Source organism: Panthera uncia (assembly GCF_023721935.1).
Source record: "Panthera uncia isolate 11264 chromosome B3 unlocalized genomic scaffold, Puncia_PCG_1.0 HiC_scaffold_1, whole genome shotgun sequence".
NCBI classification, from domain to species: Eukaryota; Metazoa; Chordata; class Mammalia; order Carnivora; family Felidae; genus Panthera; species Panthera uncia.
In genome coordinates, this window is record NW_026057582.1 from 96,668,336 (window position 1) to 96,686,132 (window position 17,797).

The window sequence follows — 17,797 nt, forward strand, 5'->3', positions numbered from 1 at the left end:
CCGTATTATAGTATGTGTCAGTACTTCATTCTTGGGTGCAGAATAATATTCCATTTTATTATTATACCACTTTTATTTGCTCATTAATCAGCATATGATCATTTAGGTTATGTTCACTTTTTGGCTATTCTGAATAATGCTGTTATATAAATATTTGTGTACAACTTTATGTGAGGGTGTATGTTTTCATTTTTCTTGGGCATATACCTAAGAGTTGGTTCCTAGATCATCTGGTAACTCTATGTGTAACTGCCAGACTGTTTTCTGAAGTGGCTGCACAATTTTATATTCCCACTAATAGTGTATGAGGGTTTGAATTTCTCCACATTTTCCCCAACACTTGTTATTGTTCGTCTTTCACTTTATTTATGGTATACTTTGAAACAAAATGTTTTTTTTAAATGTTTATTTTTGAGAGAGAGAAAGAGACAGAGCATGAGTGGGGAAGGGGCAGAGAGAGAGGGAGACATAGAAGCTGAAGCAGTCTCCAGGCTCTGAGCTGTCAGCACAGATCCCAATGTGAGGCACAAACTCGCGAAGTGTGAGATCATGACCTGAGCTGAAGTGGACACTTAACCAACTAAGCCACCAAGATGCCCCAAAACAAAATGTTTTTGATTTTCATGATGTTCAGTTTATTGATTATTCTCTTGTGGTTTGTTTTTGGTGTTATATTTAAGAGATGATTACTTGATTCAAGATGAAGATTTTCACTTACAGTTTCTTTGAAGAGCTTTATAATTTTATCTCTTAAGGTTAGGTGTTTGATCCAGTTTGAGTTAATTGTTATACCTGGTGTGAGATAAGGGTCCTATTTAACTCTTCTGCATCCCAGTACCATTTGTTGAAAAGACTATTCTTTCCCCCATTGAATGGTCTTGGCATCCTTGCCAAATGTTGACACTTGTAAAAATAAATAAAAGGAAACCTTATTGAGAATGGAGTCAGGAGACCAGGAGGGGGAAGCTCTTAAACTCTACCACTTAACAATTGCAAATCTAACAGGAAGAGATAGACCTTGCACATGGATACACTTCCTTAGGAGGAAGGGTGTTTCCCATAGCCTGACAACAGCCCAGCCAATAACAGACTGTCACAGCTCAGCCAATGAATAGCAACTATACTTCAAACTCCCAGTTTTTATTCCAATAGGCTTTTTGTTTATAACAGCTTTCCCAGCATCCCCCTTTCCTGTATAAGAGCAGTCCTCTCCTTTGTTCTGTGGATTTGCCTGTGGTTCTGCTGCAGCTTGCTTGTTCCAGATTCCAGTTCTCTGCTATTCCCAAACCCATTTTTGCTGGTAAAATAACTGGCAGTTTTATTTTTTAACATGTGAAGGTTTATTTTTGAACTCTCAATTTTATTCCAAAAGAGCTGGAAAATTTAACTGCTTGCTGTGTTTCAGCCACAATCCTAATCACAAATTCATTTACTCCTCATTGTAACTCTATGAGATGGGAACTATTTTTATTCTCCTTTTACAGGTGAAGTAGCCAAGATACAGAGTGATTTACCCAAGACCGTACAACTAGTAAGCGGCAGAGCCAGGACATGAATTTAGGCTGGCTGATGCTCTGTGAGAAATTAGAACCTAAAATCCCAATAACGAGTTCATTTTTTAAAAACCAGGTGGAGGTCGAATTGGCTAGTAAGTTTGGAAAAGCACAACAGAGAAGGAGCTTTACTAGCTTGCTTCTGAGTTTTAGAAACGGACCTGCCTTCCTTGATTGAAACGTTTCCAACCCCAACTTCACAATTTGTATGTCGACCCAGTAGGCTGGCTTCTTGGGCTACTGGGGCAGTGCAGATCACGGTTCCCCCTTTCAGTCCACAGCTACAGCTTCCTCTGTGCTTATTCCCTAGCCCTCATGCCCCACCCCAGTCTCAGACAGCTCTAGAGTCCAGGACTAGAAGGAGTCTGCGCCCAGGGCGGTAGGCTGTCTGGGATGCAGGAACTCTCGCGGGAAGATGAGTTCGTTGCCTCGGTAACAGCGTCGGTCGTGAAAGATGGCGGGGCGCAGTGTCGGTCCCCGGGTCAGTTCAAACACAGACACGCGAGTAGCGACTAGATTTCCAGCGGGCTGAGAACGCGGAACCTCATTTAACTTCGGGTCTGAAAGTCCCTTTCTCTTTTACAGAGACGGAGCGTTCCGGGCACTCCGCTCCCGCAGCGTATTCAGCAACCTGCTGCGCCTCGACGTGACCTACTTGCCCGGGAGGAAGAATATAAGTAAGAAGCCGTTCAGCTTTTCCTACTTTCCTTTACCCAAATGAGGCTGCTTGCAAGTACTTTCCTGGTGACTGACGGGGTCTTCTGGGTTACTCACTGTTTACCACTCTCCTTTCATCATCCTATTCGCTAGTCTTTCTTCATCTTTTCTCCGCTTGCATCGTCAGTGTTTGAAGGGGATGGGAATTTACCCCAAGTAAACATGTTCATCAGGAAAATGATAATGCTCTTTGTGAGTAGGATAGCAGGAATTGCCAATATTTCAGTTTCTAGTTTAAGAAAATCCACTTAATTTGGAGTCCCTAGAGTTTAGTTATGTAAATTTCTCTTGGTTTTTAAATTGAAAGCGTGTTTCTCATTGAAGTTGGAATTCCCGTTCTCATCCACATTTGGTGGAGTTGGGAGGAGCATTTCCTTATCTGCGCTCAGTGTAATTATACCTATTCTGACAACACGTGCTTTCATTTTTAGATCATTTCTGCCTTCATGCCCCAGTTTTCACACAGACCCAGAGTAATCATTCAATTTGATCATGTCACTCCCTTGCTTGAAACTTTGCAGTGGTTCCCTGTTGCACTTTAGAAACTGTCTGAAGTTAGGGAGGGAGCCAAACCCTAAGAGACTTTTAAAAACTGAGAATAAACTGAAGGTTGATGGGGGGTGGGAAGGAGGGGAAAGTGGGTGATGGGCATTGAGGAGGGCACCTGTTGGGATGAGCACTGTGTGTTGTATGGAAACCAATTTGACAATAAATTTCATATTAAAATAAATAAAAATCAAAAAATCAAAAAAGAAGCTGTCTGATCTGGCTCCTGTCTCTAGTTTGATCTGGTGCCCTCTCTTTTTTGCGTACCAATTTCGAGCCTCACTGGTCTTTAAGCTTCTCAGACTTTTCCCTTGAGGACAATCACACATATGCCTTCCACCTGTAATGCTCCACGTGGTCTTCCTGAACTATGTTAAAGTAAGCTCCCCAGTTACTCTTTTTATAGGGACTTACTAATTTTTCTTTGCAGTTAGCATAATTGTTACAAATTCATTTGTTAGTGTACTTTTTGTCTGTTTCTTCCACTGGGCTGTAAGTTCTTTAAAGTAAGAGACCACGTCTTTTATTTGTCATTGCATATACCCTTACAAAAAATTATATTTTACCAACTCATTTTCTTTTTAATTTATCTAATTTAATTTAAAATTGGGAAACATTATAGTACTGCATCATATAGTTAAACATAGAGTTACCATATGATCTGTACTTAAAATTAAAGCATATTTAAAGTTAAAACTGAAGTGAACTCTCTTGATGAACTAGACATGTACTCGTTAATTTGCCATAACATGTAGGAAGATAATAATTCTCCTCTATTTAATGAAATGGGCCTATTAATTCACTTCAGGAGTTTACCTAAGTAACTCATCTGTTGTCTGTGTACAGGTCTGAATCAGCTGTGCTCAACCCCAAATCGTTATTTTCATTATACTCTAGATAGCACTAAATACCTGCACTGATTAGGTTAATTCATTTACTTATTTAGGGGTATAATTTGCATCTAGCTCTGGTATGTTGTTATGGTCCTGCTTCAAGTCTTCTTAAAGACGTTTATAGGAGCTATTCTATTTTAACAAAAGTCATTTTGTGGTAAAGGTGGCCAGTTGTTGCTTGTTCTGTTACCTGTACTCAGGTGTGCAAATCTGAGGCATATATGAACAGAGTGGCTTCCTGGCTCTGCCTGAAGCTATAGATCACTTCTGTGCCATGCAGAAGAGTAAAATATCTGGCCATTCTTATGGGCAAGAATAAGAGGTAATAACAAAGTATTTTGCCACATGCGCTCTTGATATTAAGCATATTTGGGATGTCTCCACTCAGCAGAACACAGAATTTGCCGGGATCCCAATCCAGAATGGTCTACAATCAACTGCTGTTAGATATTTTCAGGAAATAATCACCATCTGAGAGAATATACTAAAGAATGTGCTGATTACTCAAGTCAGTAGGTTTTCCAAGTTTCTTGCCTATATTATAAAACTAGAAATCTAAACAGTAAGATTCTGTGACCTCTGTTATAATGGTCTTGATAACCGGTAGGGCAAGCCCCACTCCTCCCCACATCCCATACCCATAAATACCACTGACATTGGATTTATAGATTAATTGGCAGAGAACTGGCATCTTTATGGTATTGAATCTTTCTTTCCATGAATATTGATACATCTCCATTTATACAGGGGTTGGGGTTTTTTGGTGTCCTTTAATATTTTATATTACTACATTAAACCCTCACATATGTAATCTATTTCTAGGTGCCTTATAGTTTTTGTGGCTATAATGAATGGCTTTTTAAAATATTTCTAATTGATTAGATGTGTAGGAACATTGGTGATTTTGTATGTTGATCTTACGCCTGTATTTATATATAGTCAGTCCTGCTGAACTCTCTTAGTCGTTGTGTAGATAGAGTCCCTTGGATTTTTTATAATCATTGTTATATTAAATGCAGATAAGGATAGTTTTGTGTCTTCACAGTTTCTTATGCATTTTTTTAAATCAATCTGGTTAGCACCTCCACTGCAGTATGGAATAGAAAAAGTTATGATGAGCATCCTTATCTTGGTTATGATTTTAAGGAGCCCAGTTAATTTATCACTGTGTATGAAATTTGATAATAGAGTTTTACTAGATTGTTTTATTAGGTTTAAGGACATTGTTTCCTTTAATTCCTGTTTTGAATGAATGTTAAATCCTATCAAAACTTTTTTCCCTAATTAATTTAGGTGACTAAATGCCCTCCCCCACCATATTTAATGTTTTAACACTTTGAACTACTAAGCAGATTTTTTATTTTCCTTTAAAGACTGCTGGATTTGACTGCTCTAATTTTATGTAGGTTTTTTGCATCTTCAAACAAATGAAATTGGTCTTATACTTTTTTCTAGTTCTTTTCCTTTCTGATTTTGATACCCATATTATCCTAGCCACATGAAACAACAGAATAGTTTTCCTTTTTGTTTTTTTCTGTTCTTGGAAGCTTTTTGTAACTAGGGATCATCTATCCTTTGATTAAAACTGAAATTGAGTCTGATGTATTTTTTGTTGATGGAATTTTTTTGCCTATCATTTCAGTTTCATAAATGAATAATCATTAATTTAGATGTACTAGTGCTTCCAGAATAAATTTTGGTAATTTATAGTTTTCTAGAAAAGTGTCCACTTCATGTATGTTTTAAAAAGGTAAATTTATAATATAAAAACATAAATATACGCTTAATATGTTTATTTTTTAAGAAATAGTTAATTTATTACTATTTTTTTTAATTCCAGTATAGTTAGCATATAGTGTTATATTTGTTTCAGGTGTACAGTGTGGTGATTCAACACTTCCATACACCACTCTTTGCTGATCACGACAAGTGTGCTTTTTAATGCCCATCCCGAAGTTGACCTATCTCCTCACCCACCTCCCCTCTGGTAACCATCAGTTTGTTCTCTGTGGTTAAGTATTTCTTGGTTCTCTTTCTCTTTTTTTCCTCCTTTGCTCATTTGTTTTGTTTCTTAAGTTCCACATCAGTGAAATCATATGTTATTTGTCTTTCTCTGATTTAATTTTACTAACATAATACTCTCTACCATCATCCACGTTGTTGCAGGTAGCAAGATTTCATTCTTTTTTATGGCTGAATAATGTTCCATTATGTGTATATGTGTCTGATGTGTGTGTGTGTGTGTGTGTGTGTGTGTGTGTATTTTAAGTCTTGTGCGTGTTTGTTACCTTATACACACACATCTTATGGAAGCTTTCTAGTGTCATTTATTTTTGCCTTTTCTTTTTTGCAGTCTTGCTGGAAGGTCTATTTTATTGGTCTTTTCAGAGAACTAGCTTTTTTTTTTTTTCTTTAAGTAGGCTCCATGCCCAGCCCAACACGGAACTTGAACTCATGACCCTGAGATCAAGACCTGAGCAGAGATCGAGAGTCAGATGCTTAACTGACTGAGCCATCCAGATGCCCCCAGAGAACTAGCTTTTGATTTTGCTGCTAATCTATGTTTTTTTATTTGGTCTTTATCCTAGCTCTTCTAATTGTGGTGGATTTTTTTTTTTTTTACTCTTTAGTTTAGTAATTTAGCTCATATTTAGTTTACTAGGGCACCTGGGTGGCTCACTCAGTTGAGCAACTGGCTCCTGACTTCTGCTTAGATCATGATTACAGGGTTGTGAGATGCAGCCCTGTGTTGGGCTCCACACTGAGCATAGAGCCTGCTAAGACTCTCTCTCTCCCTCACCCCTCTCCCCTGCTCATGCTCTCTGTCTCAAATTAAAACAAAAAAGTTATTTTTAATTTACTTTAGTTTCATTTTTAGTTTTGTTTTTAATTTTTTAATAAATACATTTAATTTTTGTAAATTTTTCTCCACCTACAGCTTATTTGTATTTCAGGGCCTAGTTTGATATATTTCTTTTGTGGTTATTTGTTTTAAATATTTTATGATTTTCATAAGTGATTATTTAGGAGTTTTTTAGTTCCCAGGCATATAGATTGTTTGATTGCTTTATTTTTATAATTTTAAAATTTATGTTTAATTGCACTATGGTCAGAGAATTACATACTAATGATATTTGAAAATGTATTGAAACTTACTTCTGAATAGATACATGTTCAGTTTTTGTAAATGTTCATGTATTCTCTGATAGAAAGTATATTTGCTATTTGTTGATTAATCTCTTAGCTCAAGCTAATTAATTTGGCTTTCCATAATATCAGTATCCTCACCATTTTTTTTTTCTTGCTAGCTCTGTTGATTCCTGTTAGAGGTGTATTGAAATAAGCTATAACTATAATTTAAAAACTTCTTCATAGAATTGTGTTCATTTTTTTGCTTGGACACTATATTGTTTGATTTCCTTAAATCTTCCAGATGAAATGAATTATTCCTTTCATTATTAGTTCCATTTTTTATTCTTTTATTTATAAGCTTTTTATATCATTTAGTTTTAAAAACATTGTTTTTATATCCTGTCTGATCATTTCTGCCTCTGATAAGTGAATTTATTTACATTATTGTGTCATTAATTTGAAATTCTTTGGGTCATTTTATTTTTTGTATTTCCTCTTTACTATCCCTTTGTTCTTTTCTGTCTTCTATTGGGTTGAAGTTTTTGTTGTATCTCTATTTTTCTTTTTCTGGTTTGGAAAGACCTTAAAATGCTTTAACTTGGTTTTCTTCTATCTGTCAAGTTAGATAATACTTGACTTGCTCTTAGTTTTGAACATTCCTGCTCTCCAGGTTATCATTAATGTTATTTTTATGTTCTGTACTAATTTAGATTTATCATCATGTTTTCTAATTTTTTTCCCTGTTGTGACCTTTTTTCTAGGTCCAGCTTCCTCCTTCCTGAAGTGTAGACCCTTCATTACTTTTTCTGAGTCTGCAGTCTTTTTTGAAAATTTTGTTAACACTTATTCTTCTATGGTAGTTTAGTTGGACATAGAATTCTAAATGGTCAGTTTTCTTCCTCTGCAATCCATTGAAGTTAACACTTCATTGTCTATTGGAATCTAGAGATGTTGATAAACTGTCTACTCTCAGCTTTTTAGAACATCATGCTGGTAGACTATTTTTTTTTTTAAATAATTGCTTTGATAATTTAAAGATTATTTTTGTCTTTGAAGTTCTGTAATTTCACTATGACATATACAGGTGTGGGCTAATTTTCTTTCTTTCTTTCTTTCTTTTTTTCTTTCTTTCTTTTTTTCTTTCTTTCTTTCTTTCTTTCTTTCTTTCTTTCTTTCTTTCTTTCTTTCTTTCTTAAGATTTTAAGTAATTTCTAATCCCAGCATGGAGCTCAACCCCACAACCCTGAGATCACGAGTCATATACTCTACTGACTGAGTCGTCCAGGTGCCCCTGTTTTCTTTTTTGATATATGTTTGTTATATGATTATATATATATGTTTTGATATATGTTTGTTATATAATAATTTTAATTCTTTTATCCCCAGTGATTTTGAGAACCAGAATGATCAGAGTGGGAAAAGGAGATATGAATGTAACATAAAAGAGGCTAAGTAAAAACTCTGTAGTCTTGAATTTGAATTGGAAGAATGTTTGAACTTATGATTTATTTTATCTTTAAAACAAAATAGGGGTGCCTGGGTGGCTCAGTCGGTTGAGCGACTTCGGCTCAGGTCATGATCTCAAGGTTTGTGAGTTCGGGCCCCGTGTCGTGCTCTGTGCTGACAGCTCAGAACCTGGAACCGGCTTCATATTCTGTGTCTCCCTCTCTCTCTGCCCCTCCCCCACTCATGCTCTGTCTCTCTCTCAGAAATAAATAAACATTAAAAATAAATAAATAAATATATAATAAATAAACAAAACATCTCCTCCCCTTCCCCCCACCCACTATTTCCTAGCTTTGTCCATGAAAAGACCTAGAAACAGTAACCATTCTAATAACACCAACCTTAGTGCCCAGATTACAGTCTTTTTTTTTAAACTTGTTTTATTTTTTATTTTTTTAAATTTACATCCAAATTAGTTAGCATATAGTGCAAAAATGATTTCAGGAGTAGATTCCTTAGTGCCCCTTACCCATTTAGCTCATCCCTCCTCCCCACAACCCCTCCCATAACCCTCAGTTTGTTCTCCATATTTATGAGTCTCTTCTGTTTTGTCTCCCTCCCTGTTTTTATAACATTTTTGTTTCCCTTCTCTTATGTTCATCTGTTTTGTCTCTTAAAGTCCTCATATTAGTGAAGTCATATGATTTTTGTCTTTCTCTGACTAATTTCACTATTTTAATTCCACTTGAGATCCATGTCTTTCTTCAGTACTAGAAAATTCTCAGTATTTGAATATTGATGTTCCTGCTTCTGGGATTTCCTTCTGCAGCTTCTATTAGGTAGATGTACATATGTCTTTGTCAGTCTCTCTTCAATGCATGTTAACCTTTCTTTTGTTTTTTTATCTTTTTGCTTCTCTTTATCTCCTTTTAGGTGCATTGTCTCTTATCTCTCATTCATTTCCTCTTCAGTTCATTTGATTGTTCAGTGTAACCATTGAGTTTGAGTTTTTAAGTGCAATGACTGTGTTTTTGTTAATGTAATTTCTACTTGGTTCTTTTCTAAATTCAGTGTTCTTTTGTTAAAAAAAAATATTAGCTCTTGCCTAATAGTTTCTATTCCTGCTTTTTGGGGAGTGGGCAAATGAAAAATCCTGATTTAAAATATTTAAAAATAGATTTTAGATTTAGATTTTTATTTATAGATTTAGAAAATCTAGTTATTATGGTATAAGTTTTGTCGTGTCTGCTGTTTCTCTGTCTTGGTAACTTCTTTATGCAGTTTGTTATGTTTGTGAGGTTATTTTTAGCAGGGTTTGCTTTCTGAGAGAGCTCCATATGTTCTACATGAATAAATGTCATTATAGGTTGATTTCACATTTACCTTTCCTAGCTTATCAGAGTTTTCACTGCTTTCGGTGTACCTTTCTACACTAAAATTTGGCACAGTGTCCCCACACCATCTGGGAAAGATGAATTTGCTCTGACCACTGACAAGAGAATCTTTTCCACCCATGACTCCAGTTTCATTTCCATTTGCCTAATGTTATGGGTAGTGTTTTATAGTCTGTGTTTCACAGGTGTAGTCCTTCATGACTCCCACACATGCATCAGTTTTTAGCTGTTAGACTCTTTTGGCTTCTGTTCCTGTTTACTGCTCTCACTTTGAGTTACTGCTTTATTTTTAGTGTCAGGGTATTTTCCTTGCCTGAGTTGGAGTTTAGCAATATTTCCTTCATTACATTTTATCCAACATGTCCATTTGGACATCCATGGTTTGGAGCAGAATAGTGTTCTGAGTCATCCTGAGGAAACTATATTGACCAGAAGCTTCTATTTAAGTTCTCATGATTCTTAAGAAAATGTGAAAAATCAAGTAATGGCATCTTAAATGCAACTTTAAGTCTTTATTAGTTATTTTTCTTTTGATTAACTGATCTTAAGATGTAAAAATATTTCTTACATTAGACTGTTTTAGGAAGGCATAAGGAATGTAGTATTGCTTCTCTTCTTCCTTTTTTTTTTTTTTTTTTTTTTTTTTTACTGGGGGGTGGGGATTGTCTGAATTTTGTTTCTTCTGAATCACATATCGAAGAAAAACAAACAATATCATATCTCATTTTAAAAATTACTCAACATATTCCCTTCATGTAATTTCAAAAGAGACTAGATGGTCTAGAAATGTGACCTATGAATAAAATTAAAAAGTTACATGCTTTTGAAGATATTTATTATAGTGTTAACCTTTAAAAGTGAAAAAGAATCTTTAACAGTAGGAACAGTTTAGTACATTATGTTAAGTGCAACTCATTAGAATTGTGTAGCCATTTAAGGCATGAATTATAAAGATTATGTGGAGATACATATTCCTTCTGTTTTTTGTAGGAAAGCATAGTATGAAATTGTGTGTATAGATGAAAATTAGGGAATATGAAAAATAAAAACAATTGGATGATGGTGGAAGGATTATGAGCACTTTTTTCTTTAAAAAGAGTTTCCTTCAGTGATATTGCCATTCTTGCCATTCTTCCCATCTAAATGGAGCCTAATAGTATTCCTATTCTTGGTTAGATTCCAAGTAGATGTGGTGGGGTGAGGCAGGGATGGGGGTGGAGGAAGGAGTGGCAAGTGGAGGCCAAAACAGTCACCTTTGTTTCTGAAGCTGATACTGAAGTATGTAGCTGAGGTGTGAGCCACATTAGGTCTGCTCACTAAACCCAGAGTTATCTCCCCAGTTGCAGCAACACCCCAGACCAAAGCAGGCCTCTCCCCCGACCTGCCCTATTCCTGTCCCCAGTTGGAGTTGATCCCACGAAGATGGAGAGTGAAACTGAGTTGAACCCATCCAGTTTGTTCTACCCAAATAAATCATTCCACCTGAAGTGAGGGCCAGAGAGAGGCCACGAGTTACTGTATGAATTTCTACCACAAAAGATAAGGAATCATGAGTGGTTGGAGGTAAGAGTTCTAAAGTAATGGTAATTTTAGAATAGAAATGTCATGTGTGTATTTTGGCATTTTTTTGATTAACTAAAGTGTAGTTACTGAAATTTAATTGCTTTTATTTTTGTTAGAATTTTGAGTATATCCCAAATAATAATTATTTTCTGCCTTTAGGCGTTTAAATGCAGAATTGGAGGCAAAAACAGCTGATCTGGTTCGACAAGCTGAGGAAGTAATAGTAAGTAAATATGCAATTATTACTAATTTCATGTGAGCGCTAGTTTTTTTTAACTTTTTAAAAGTGCCCAAAACATAAATTTTTAGTTCAATGAATTATCACAGAATGAACATGAATATATGAATAGGTGTGTGTATATATATGCAAGTATATGTTTTTGATATGCACGCATTTTTGAAAAGCCACTGAAAAAGTGTTTTCTGTTTGATGTTCCAGTCATCTAATTAGTAAGAACATTCATACTTAGTAATCTTTCCCACTACTTTAAAATTAATGTTTGAGAGTAGATGTATATAATTAATTCTGGTAATTCAGTAAGGATAGAAATAACATGGGCTCTGCAAAAAAGTTGAATAAAGGATAACAGTCATCACTGACACTCAGATGGTAATTTGTTTCTTAAATTCTGCAGTTGGATGTAACTCAGATTCTTAGGGCTAGACTGTAGTCAGTTTTATAGTTAGAGAAAATGTAGTGAAGTTTTATCACTAGACAATATAAGCATATTTTGCCCCATTCTGGCTACCAAATTGTTTATTCCTAATGTAAGCAGCTCCGTATGCATCAACATTCCCATTATTTATTCCTTAGAGGAATAAAGTGGCTGCTTTCAAACTTTTTTCAGTTTTTACTCTACTTAATACATCTTCTTTTAAATTCTCACCCATCCCCCTTAGGAGGGTAGTGAAGAATAGGGAATAATTTGTTTGAACTGCCTTATACAGTCCTTCATTATTCGTTAGTTTTGAAATAATAAATATATGTTATATATAATATTATGTATACACATATATATAATATGTATATATATAATGTATTATGTATACACATATATAATATATAATATAATATATATAATATACATGTATACACATATATACACACATACATACACACACATCACATTCTTTTCAGGTAATGTATTCAGATAATGGTTATAGACTTGCTAGTTTCATTTGTAATTAAAAATTTACTTTTAGTAAAATATTTATGATATCTTTTAGTTTTTGCCAGTGTCTAGAGTAGGAAAATAACAAACCATATTATAGGAAAATGAGGGATTTATTGCTCCAAGAATCCTCTAATAAGGACAATCTACCTCTACCCGAAAAAGAGTAAAGTAGAAGCCCAGGAAGGGCTGGGAAAGGGGAGAAGACATTGTTGCCCCACAGAAGCTAATGGATATAACTTTTGCTCCCTTGAATTTTTGTTTACTCACTTTGATTTCTTGATACATCATTACAAAAAACTTAGTACTTTAGTGCTTCATGATCTTCTTAACATTGAAGTCTTGCCTATTTTGACATAAGCATTTCTACCCATTAAACAGATTTATGTTCTCATTTCCTGTGAGCCTAATTTCCTTTGTATGTTACAAGTTGGAAGACTAATGTAGTGGGGAAACAGGAGTTAGATAAGATCACATAAGGCATTGATACATTTTTCCTTTAAAATTGACTTTCTTAATCCAAAAAGAATGAAAGGCGAAATTACATTGTTCCAAACCTTATATTCATACCATAACATTTCGAATTCTGTGCCTGGATTTCATGGAAACTATGGACAACTCTGAAATGATTAACGATCAGAAAGGCACTTAACCATATCCTGGTTTTGTGATTTTTGTTTATATGACTTACCTTTACTCATTTAACTAGAGAGATCAGCAAGAAGACCAATTGAGGCCTGTTTCAACACAAATTAAATCATATGAAAAGGAAGAGGATTGCAATTTAAAGTAAGTTAAATCTCAAATACCATTTTTTTGATGATGCATTTGGATCTTTTTTTATGTAAGATCTTTTTGCATGTAAGTATTGGAAATTTATAATTTGAAGAATAATGTAATGTATAATGTAGTAATAAAATGGGAGCTTATATCAGCCAGACACAATGTAAACCCTTTACCTACTTTATCTCATTTAATTCTCAGAGTACTATTTTGAAATAAATGTTATTGTCCTCATTTTAAAAATGAGGAAACTAGAACTTAGCAAAGTTCAGGAGCTTGCCCAAGGGTATATAGATAATATGTGATTTCACTGAGATGCAAACCACAGTTGGTAAGATTTCCGAACCTGTTCTTACATCCTATACTTTCTTTTAAAATTGCATATGAAAATTAGGTAAAAATAAATAAATTAGTAAAAATAAAATATATTAGATCTTTTTTCCCTTGAATTTCATGTGGACTTCAGGTATGTTAAAAGAAAAAAATAGGGACCCAAAAAGTATTTAGGAATAAATTTAACAGGAAACATAAAAGATCTATGTGAATAAAACTATAAAATCTTAAAGCTGAGGCAATAATGATCACCCAACATTCTAAGTTTCTTGCTATGAGCAAAAGTCAGACTATTCTCTTCGAAGCCAACAGATAGGAGTTGGGTTTTGAACCTCAAGCTGAGTCTTTCTATGCCATGATCAGTGAAAATCCAGTTGATGAAATCTCCCAGCCTTGTCTCTGGGTGACCATATGGAACTTATGGTAGAAAAAAGTGTGGCTTTAGGTTTGTAGTTAGGTGGTAGCCAGTGAGGAAACTGATCCTGGAAAGATAGAGAAGTTGTATTAAATGTACCAGCAGTGGATTTAGTAAAACTGCCACCTTTGCTAAATGGGAAGGCAGAACAGGTGTCAAATGAACTTGTGCGTTAGGGAGAGAGGTTGGAAAACAGAATATTAGTAGTATGTGCTGTTAGTTACTATTAGCTGTATTATTCTTTGCCCACTGAATGGTCTTGGCACTTTTGTCAAAACTCACCTGACCAGAGACACATGGTTTTATTGGTGGACTCTCAATTCTACCCAATTGATCTATATATCTTTTTTTTTTAATTTTTTTAATGTTTATTTTTGAGAGAGAGAAAGACAGAGTGTGAGCAGGGGAGGCACAGAGAGATAAGGAGACACAGAATCCAAAGCAGGCTCTAGGCTCTGAGCTGTCAGCACAGAGCCTGATGCAAGGCTCAAACTCATGGACCATGAGATCATGACCTGAGCTGAAGTTGGACACTCAACCAACTGAGCCACCCAGGCGTCCCAATCTATATATCTTTTCTTATGCCCTCCCTCACTGTCTTGATGACTCTTGCTTTGTAGAATTAGCTGCTTTTTGACAAGAGAAATTATGATATAGAGAAAATCTTTGAGGAACAAAAGCCTATTAAAGCTCAGCCTTGAAGTAAAAGTCAAACTAAAGATGTGCGCTTCATGCTATTGATAAAACTTTACAGTGGATTAAGATTCTTCAGGGCAAGGATCATTTTGAATGGCACCTAGTGAAACTTTCCAATTGGGTAAAATGGCTCAGTGCAAAGATCTAACTAAAGCTGTAGTTTCCCCATAGAAGCCTGACAACCTCAAAGTAAGCCATTTTTAAAGTCAGGAAGGAGAAGGGGAGGAGGGTGAGGTGTTCAGTTTAAAGAAATACAGTCTCGGAGAGAACTGTAGGTGTGGTAATGGCACACAGAACTAACTGGAATCAAATAGGTGTGAAATCCACTAGTTTTTGAGGGAGTTTTATTGGCAAAGAAACTTTGAGTGATAGACTAAAACTGTGACTGTTTAAATCTTAAAACAGCTGTGCGTCCTCCCATTCTTCTGAGATGAAGAAGCAGGCTGTGAAAGCAGAACAGCCCCAAGAGGGTCTAATGTTTAAACACCTTAGAAGGCTTAGAAACAGAAAAGAAATGTGTTATTTAAGCAGTAGTACAGTTGGCTCATACTTGAAATATTGGGACATCATTCATTTACTCAAAAATACTGCGTATGATACAGCAATTCTCCTTTCACTGGTTACCCAAGAGAAATGAAGACACATGTCCAAACAAAAACCTTTATGCGAATGTTTATAGCACTTTTATTTATAATTGCAAAACTGGAACAACTGAAATATCTATCAAGTAGTAAACAGGTAGGATAAGCAAATTATGTTATATCCATGCAATGGAATACTACTTGGCAGCAACAAGCAATGAACTATTGATGCAGCAGCAACATAGAAGCTAAGTGAAGAAGCTAGACTAAAATATATGTATGCTGTATGATTCCATTTTTTTAAAGTTTTTATTTAAATTCCAGTTAGTTACCATACAGTGTAATATTAGTTTCAGGTGTACAATATAGTGATTCAACACTGCCATTACATCACCCTGTGCTCATCATGACAAGTGCACAGCTTAATCCCCATCACCTATTTCACCCATCCCCCCACCATTCACCTCCCCTCTGGTAACCATCAGTTTGTTCTCTGTAGTTAAGAGTCTATTTTCTAGTTTGCCTCTCTCTCTCTCTCTTTTTTTTCCCTTATCCCTATGTTCCTTTATTTGACATTCTGGAAATGGTAAAACTATAGAGACAGAATCTGATTCGTGGTTTTATGTTGTGGAGGGGAGATAATTAACTGCAAAGCACAAGGGAACTTTTGGGGGTGATGGAAACATTCTCTGTCTTGGTTGTTATGGTTATATGATCTAAAGTTTGTTAAAATTTATAGAGCTGTATAGCTAAAAAGAGTATATTTTACTGTAAATCAGTAAATCTTTCTGAAAAAAAAAGAAACAATTTTTGAACACCATCCATGCCAGGTCTAGCTACTGGTGATACAGTGATAACAGACCAGGTCCTGCTTCCAAGGAGTTAATGCCTGGTGCATTTTAATTTTTTTTAATAAAATTTTTTCCCATAAAAATTTTTTTATATCATCGTTTGACATACACACGTGAAACAACTCATCCTTATTATATATAACACTTTCTGATACTTTATGGGAAATGATGCTATCAAAATTCCAAAATTTGGATTACAGAGAAGATGAGGCATGGCTTTTATCAAGTAAATGAATAGATTGAAATGATGGTAATGACTGCTAATGCCTAGTTTCTGTTGAAGCAAGTGAGAGACTGATTTCACAAGCCTAAAGATAAATCTGTTGGTTTTCTTTCACAAAATTTTCCTTAAGTGCAAAGTGGTGATGACACCTCTGTTTACCTTGGTCAGGTGACTTTTTAAAAAAATACTACTGTTTGAACAATTGGCTTTTAAACATGCTACTTGACTATTAGTTGGGAATTGCTGAATCTGGAAGGTAATTCTGTAGAGAGACAATCCATTTTAGCTTGGAGAATAATACACCTAAATGATTATGGTCAGGCAGTATACATTATAATAGGTCTTCAACATCCAAGGTTACTCTGCCAAACAATACAGTTGGAAAACCAGAATCTAGCTTCTTAACAGTATGGGATACATATCCTTCGATCTGTTGGAAGCAAGGTTTACCACACAAATCCTTTCAGTCATGTTACGTACAAACCTTTCATGGAGAAATGTAATGAAAGTAACTAGAATACTCTATTTTAGTTCATTTTTCACAGAAATACACTAGCAAAGTAATGTCACTCAGCTAAACCTGAGGGAGACAGATAACCGTTAAATGTCTTTTGGCTGATACGTTTGTGTATCTGGGAAGGAACAATGGAAGCTACAGAAAATGTAAGGAAATGGCAAATATTTTTGATAAGAAGGCCATGGAAGAGGACAGCTAAAATTTTGTATAAAATTTGGTAACATTTTAATGTCATATGTGAGAATGATTCTTAGTCTGTAATTTTAAGCTGTTTTAAAGCCTTCTTTTTATTCTTTGCAAAGCTATTTCTGGTTCTTTGAGAGGTTGTATATAATATCTATCTAAGTATATTTTTGTATTTAATATTGAAATAACCTATGTGTAACTAGTTCAGTAGGTGATATCTGATAGAAAGTAATTTTGTTTTTATGTCCTTATTCTGGTAATGAGTTCTCAGGGGGATATGATGAAGTGTTTTGTTTTTTAAGTATTTTATTTATTTTTTTATTTATTTAGGGAGAAAGAGAGTGAGAATGTGAGTGGGGGAAAGGCAGAGAGGGAGGGAGAGAATCCCCATCCGGCTCCACACAGTCAGTGAAGAGCTGCACGCAGAGCTCCATCCCACAAACCATGAGATCCTGACCTGAGCCGAAATCAAGAATAGGACACTTCACCAACTGAGACACCCAGTGCCTGTTTTGCTTTTTTAATAGCAACAAGATATAGAAATAATAATATATGTAATGGGGATGATCTAGACAATTGATCAGGGGTAGGCAGAATCTTCCTGTGAAGAGCCAGATAGTAAATATTTTTGTATTTGTCAGCTTTACAGTTTTTGTCACTACTCAGCTTCGCTGCTGGTAGTGTGAAAACAGCCATAGATAATGTGAAAATGTGTTGATGTGGATGGATTCAGCCCATGGGCCAGAGAGTGCAGACCCCATAAACACTCTTTGTACTAAATAAAAACATATTTTGA

At 35.2% G+C, this 17,797-nt stretch overlaps 1 protein-coding gene across 1 annotated transcript in view; it reads left to right on the top strand.

Moving 5' to 3' along the window:
* The first annotated feature begins 1,962 nt into the window (after positions 1 to 1,962).
* The window catches only part of TEX9 (testis expressed 9), a 63,375-nt gene continuing 47,540 nt past the window's right edge, over positions 1,963 to 17,797 (top strand). Inside the window, exons 1-4 of the mRNA XM_049613674.1 lie at positions 1,963 to 2,034; positions 2,139 to 2,230; positions 11,404 to 11,467; positions 13,126 to 13,205. Of these exons, the coding sequence (XP_049469631.1) occupies positions 2,008 to 2,034; positions 2,139 to 2,230; positions 11,404 to 11,467; positions 13,126 to 13,205 (263 nt within the window). The 5' untranslated portion in view covers positions 1,963 to 2,007. The remainder of the gene's footprint in view (positions 2,035 to 2,138; positions 2,231 to 11,403; positions 11,468 to 13,125; positions 13,206 to 17,797) is intronic.